We start from the raw sequence: 6,000 nt of genomic DNA, 5'->3' as shown, positions 1-6,000 counted from the left end.
TGAGAACTCTCAGCACCCCCTGGAAAAGACATCTCTGCTCCAGTGGGGCCCCTAGAGGGCAGCGGGGCCAACAGGGCAGGTGGAGATGGGGCCACAGGCCTCTGAGCCTGCATCACTCTGCCTTATACTCCTGACTCCAGTCAGGCGGGGTGTCCCCTGATTCTCCGAGAATCCTCAGGGCCCCTGGAGAGGAATGGAGGAAAGCGCTGGGTGGGACTGCTCCCAGAATGTGACTTTCCAGTTCCCACTGCCTGTCTGGCACAGAGTAGGTGCTCACTACATACCTGTTGAATGCGTGAATGGATAGATCAGAGGTCTGCCATCGCCACAGACTGGCTGTGAGACTTGGGCTGGTTTGTTGCCTCTCTGTGTCTCCGTGGCCCCCTTTATAGAACCAGGAGATGGGGCTGGATATTCTCACTGAGCCTTCTAGCTCTGGATCCAGGTCTCTCCCACCCTAGTTGCAGTCCCCAACCTCCCTCCCCAATTCCCACCAACAAATCCCAAATGGAGGGAACACAATGAGCCACACAGAAGGGTGCAGAAAGGAGGCTTTATTGCCAGGGACAGGAGAGTATGTGTAGAAACTGCTGTTCTGACTGTGAGCAGGAGGGGCATCTGGGAAGGTCCTTCTGGTGGGACTTAGGCTTTCACGCTGGTTAGGTGGTGGCAGCAGCTTCCCAGAAGGAGATGCTATAAGGGGGTGGCGCAAGCCACTGGGAACCAATCTGGAATGAGACCACAGGGGGTTAGGACATTTGCAGCTAGGCTGCCCTTATACCCAGCTGTCATCCACTGAGCACTTGATGGGACCCAAGTTGACCTGGCTCCAGTGTCCCAGCTCTTTCCCACAATACCCCATGTGGTTTAAGTCCTGGGAAGAAGAAACTGGGACCTGTGGTTTGGGGTCTTTCATTGGCACCTAGCACTGACTCATCTACATTCCCCTCACCCTCCTTCAGAACAATGGCAGATGTGGAAAGATTGATTGCAGGCCACCACTGGAGCCAGGTTCAGGGCCCAATATGTGATCAGAATCATGGATCCATTTGAGACCAAGGTTGGGGCTCAGTCTGTGACCAAGACTAAGGCTCAGTCAATAACTGGCATCAAAGCTCGGTCTGTGACTAGGATCCAGGCTCAGTCTAGGGCCAGAATCATAGTTCAGTGATTAAGGCTCAGTATTCAGAGTGTGACCAGAATCAGGCCCTAGCCTGGGACAGGGGCCAGTGCTCAGTCTATGACTGAGATGAAGGCACAGTCTTCTAACACAAAAAGAAGGGAAGCCATGCTTGGCTTTTCTTCACCATAGGCCCTGTGCATTGGGGCTTAGAGCCTGGCTCCTCACCAGCAGGCATCACAGTGGTCCTCGTCATTCATCCTCTTCAGATGGGGGTTTGCAGCTGGGTTTCATGCTGAAGATTATCTGAAACAAAATCAATAGCAGGTTTTAGTCTCTGCCTCTGGAAAATTGAATAGAGACCAGACTCCAAAAGATGCCGCTCTCCTGCAGGTCACCTGACAGCTGTGGGACCCCAGGGATGTTACTACACCTCTCTGAGCTTCAGTTTGTTCATTTGTAGAGTGGATACAATGACTGTACCCACCCCACAGGGTTGTTGCAAGGATCCAGTGAGATAGTGAGTACAGAGCACGAAGTGACTGCCTAAGGGACTGGACTTGCAGCTATTTCCTTTCTTCTTCTTTTTTTTTTTTAAATTTTTGTTTTTGAGATCGGGATCTCACTCTGTCGCCCAGGCTGGAGTGCAGTGGCATGATGTCGGCTCACTGCAATGTTCGCCTCCCAGGCTCAAGCAATCCTCCCACCTCAGCCTCCTGAGTAGCTGGGACTACAGGTGCATGCCACACACCTGGCTAATTTTTGTATTTTTTTTGTAGAGATGGGATTTCACCGTGTCACCCAGGCTGGTCTCAAACTCCTGAACTCAAGTGATCTGCCCACCTCAGCCTCCCAAAGTGCTGGGATTACAAGTGTGAGCCACCGTTCCTGGCTGACTTGTGGCTATTTTCATAGAAGGGTCACCTCCAGGGTCTTGACACCTTTACTTACTCCATTTCTCCCCAGCAACCTCAGCCATGCCTGTAGACCCAAAAGCCAAAGAGAGTCCCCAAGTGCCTGTGAAGGGAAGCCACAGCTCCTAATTTGCTTAGGACAGTGGGTTCTTCTGCTTCTCCAGGGTCTCCTGACCAGAACTGCTTATGCGGTGGGCACAGAACTCCAGGCCTGCCAGAAGGTCCCCACTTCCCCATTGACTTACCGATGATCTGCTGAATGAATTTCACATCCAGGGAGTGGAGGAAGATGCGGATCAGTGGGCATATCTGACAGCCAGAGAGAGGAGGAAGAGGACGGTCAGGAGAAGGAGGAAGAACAGACCGTTCTCCTGGGCTAGAAACAAACTGCTTGCCACCCACAGAGGAGCTCATTTCTAGGGATCTTAGAACCTTTGAACTTTAGGATTTCATTTTGTTTTATTGGTTTTTTTTTTGAGGCAGGGTCTCACTGTCTTGCCCAGGCTGGAATGCAGTGGTACAATCTCTGCTCACCGCAACCTCCGCCTCCCAGATTCAAGTGATTCTCCTGCCTCAGTCTCCCAAGAGACTGGGACATGTGCCTGTAAACCCCAGGAACATGAACTGCTTTCTAACTACAGACAGAGCCACATGGATCATCACTTAGAATCCCACATCTGACCAGCGGCTCACCCCAGGGCCTCATGAGATTCTCAGCACAGAGACCTTATTTGTTCATTCATTCAACCCATATTCACAGAGCACCAACTATGCACCAGGAACCTAGCTGGGCCCTGGTACCGAATGAGCGAAGTACAAACATCCCCTAAGCTGGTACCTAAACATGCATGACTAATCTTTGTGTTTTTAGTAGAGACAGGGTTCCACCATGTTGGCCAGGCTGGTCTTGAACTCCTGACCTCAAGTGATCTGCCCACCTTGACCTTCCAAAGAGCTGGGATTACAGGCATGAGCCACCGTGCCTGGCCTGAACTTTGGAATTTTAGAGAAATGGGATCCCAGCAATCTTAAATCTGGAAACCCTAGGGTGTTAGAATCCTAAAACCTTAGAACACTAGAATTCTAGGACCTCAGAAATCTACATTCTAGAGTGTTGACATCCCCATGTTGTTGAGCTTTGGAACCCTGGAATTTTAAAGGGTCAAATGGTGCCCTGAGGCGTTTGCCCTGAGGTTGTAGAGCAGAGTATCTCATGCTCTTGTGTGTACACAGTTCCCTGCAGATTGCAATTCAGCAGGTCTAGGGTGGGGCCTGAGATTCCATGTTCCTATCAAGCACCCAGCTGAGGCTGAAGCTAGTGGAGGACCACACTTGGAATACAAATAAACTCTGGTTCAGTGGGTCACGGAGCCATCCGGAGGGTTTTTCTTTTATAAACCCACATTCCTGGGTCCCCTTCCAGAATGACTGATTTAGTATATCTGCAACTGTGGGCCTAGGAATCCTGCACATGGTACCTATGGTTCTGGATGATGCACAGATGGAAAAAAAAATTAAAACTATTTTATAAGTCTGTGTTTAGTTTTTCCATTGATTGTATGATATGTGATATTAATTTTCTATTTGTGATAGGGATATAAAGTTTTATTTTTAAAAATAAATGCTTCTAAAGAAATGTATTTAAGTAAAATTGTGTCGAAGATGTTAGCTGCAAAAGCATATTGGTAGTGCATGGATATGTTGAGTGGCTCAAGTTTGGGTCCTGGCAATTGCAGCTGATGTCAGGCCTCTGTTCTCCCCTGCTGCCCCCAAGGCTGATTAGTAGGGGAGGAAGTTCCAGCTGACCTCCCAAGGAGAAGCTTTCACCTCTGAAGGAAAAGTGCCCAGAGGATACAGCCAGGCCTGCAAATTCCCCAAAATGCCACGACCAGGCCTGGATCTGGGCCCCAAGGAGTGGGAGACTTACCTCCTTCTGCACCAGGAAGGATACGGTGCTTTTCAGTGTGTTGATCACTCTATTCACGACGTTGTTGATGATTTGGCTGCGGCTGCAAACACAAGGAACTGTTAAAGCCTAGTCAAGTGGGCAAGAGATGGGGGAAACTGCCAAAAGCTGGGGGGAAACACTGTGGAGTCAGAGAAATCCCAGGGACATGGAAACTCCTTTCTAACTACAGACAGAGCCACATGGATCATCACTTAGAATCCCACATCTGACCAGTGGCTCACCCCAGGGCCTCATGAGATTCTCAGCACAGAGACCTTATTTGTTCATTCATTCAACCCATATTCACAGAGCACCAACTCTGCACCAGGAACCTAGCTGGGCCCTGGTACCGAATGAGCGAAGTACAAACATCCCCTAACCTGGTACCTAAACATTAACGGTCCAAACATACCCTAATGTGGTACCTAAACAATTCTTGCCAAGGTTGGCTCCTCCCACCTTCAACTGTCAGTATAACTGCCACCTCCTCAGGGCAGCCTTCCCTGACTACTTATCTAAGAGAGGGCTTTGCTATCACAGTGCCCTGTTAAGGGTAATGCTCTGTGCAGGACTCATATTTCCCTGGAGCGTTCTTTACTGATGGACTGAATTTGGGTTGATTTGATCCAAAGTGCAAAGAAAAGCCCTGAGAAGATTTGGAACTGTAGAGCGGTGTCATTTCACAGATGTGGACACAGATCCAGGCCAGCTTAGCTTTCCCTTAGGTAAGCTCCGCAAGAACAGGGACCTTGTTTGTCATTACCAATCAGTTCTCCAGAGCCCAGAATGGTGCTTGCTCAATACACCTTTTTTTTTTTTTTGAGACAAGGTCTTGCTCTGTCACCCAGACTGGAGTGCAGTGGCACCATCTCGACTTATTGCAACCTCTGCCTCCTGGGTTCAAGCAGTGCGTGTGCCTCAGCATGCCAAGTAGCTGGGATTACAGGCACTTGCCACCAACCCTGGCTAATTTTTGTATTTTTAGTAGAGATGGAGTTTTGCCATGTTGGCCAAGCTGGTCTTGAACTCCTGACCTCAACTGATCCGCCCACCTCAGCCTCCAAAAGTGCTGGAATTACCAGTGTGGAGCCACCATGCTCAGTCGCAATACATTTTTGGCTGAAAGAATGAAAAAAGTGAACATGCAATTAAATATACATTGAGAACTTGTGACAAGTGCTTTAAAGGCAAGAGTAGACTCTTACGAGAGAGAATAGGAGGAGCCCTGTGAAGGCCCTGCAGGATGCAGCAGTCCATTGAAGCAGAGTGAGAAGAAGATGCTCTAGGCAGCCAGAGCATCCCATGCAAAGGTCTTGAGCTGGGAAAGAGCCTATCTGAGGCACGGCACAAAGGCCACTGTATCTGGGCACAGTGAGTAAGGGGAGGGTGCAGGGATACAAGGGTGGGGCCAGATCAAACAGAGCCTATATGACCATGGGGAGCACTTGGGATTGAACCACAAGTGCAAAGAAAGGCCCTGGAAGGATCTGGAGCTGCAGAGTGGTGCCATCTCACAGATGTGGGCACAGACCCAGTGCAGCAGGATGGAGTTCCTGAGGCTACTTGGGAAGATAGCACCCAGCCAGACTCCGGTCTCTGAATTTACATCCCAGCCTTTGCAACTCACATCAGGCTATGGAAACCTTCTTTGGTTTTCAGGGGTCTTTGGGCAACCTGTGTTCAGATCCCTCAGTGCAGGGCAAGTGGAGTGTCCTCTGCTCATGGCCATCAGGGCTGAGAGCTGAGGACCCAGCCTTGCTCCTGGCCAAGGCCAAATAGCCCCAGCCCTCAGCTTCTGGGTCATTCTTCTTCTCCCAGCCATCGGCCAGTGTCACTCTTTTTCCCTCCACCCTCTTGTCTGAGTCAGACCTGCTCTTTCAAGCACAGAGCTTAAGATGTAGATTTTGTGGATTAAAAGGGATCAATGATTTAAATGGGGAGGATTAAGTTTTCAAGATCTCCTTTCAGGAAATTTCCACTGGGTGGAGAACAATTTGGGGACAATCTGAAATTAGAGC

At 49.7% G+C, this 6,000-nt stretch overlaps 1 protein-coding gene across 3 annotated transcripts in view; it reads right to left on the bottom strand.

Annotated features, from left to right (window-relative positions):
* Positions 1-539: 539 nt before the first annotated feature.
* The window catches only part of BPIFA2 (BPI fold containing family A member 2), an 18,864-nt gene continuing 13,403 nt past the window's right edge, over positions 540-6,000 (bottom strand). For 2 of the 3 annotated variants that reach the window (XM_077948608.1, XM_028827327.2), the window contains exons 6-9: positions 3,962-4,043; positions 2,280-2,343; positions 1,349-1,426; positions 540-728 (exon numbers count right to left, since the gene is read on the bottom strand). In XM_077948608.1, the coding sequence (XP_077804734.1) occupies positions 1,386-1,426; positions 2,280-2,343; positions 3,962-4,043 (187 nt within the window). In that variant the 3' untranslated portion in view covers positions 540-728; positions 1,349-1,385. 3 annotated transcript variants of the gene reach the window in all.

This window comes from Macaca mulatta, chromosome 10 (genome assembly GCF_049350105.2).
Source record: "Macaca mulatta isolate MMU2019108-1 chromosome 10, T2T-MMU8v2.0, whole genome shotgun sequence".
NCBI classification, from domain to species: Eukaryota; Metazoa; Chordata; class Mammalia; order Primates; family Cercopithecidae; genus Macaca; species Macaca mulatta.
This window is presented reverse-complemented; position numbering and strand designations above follow the sequence as displayed.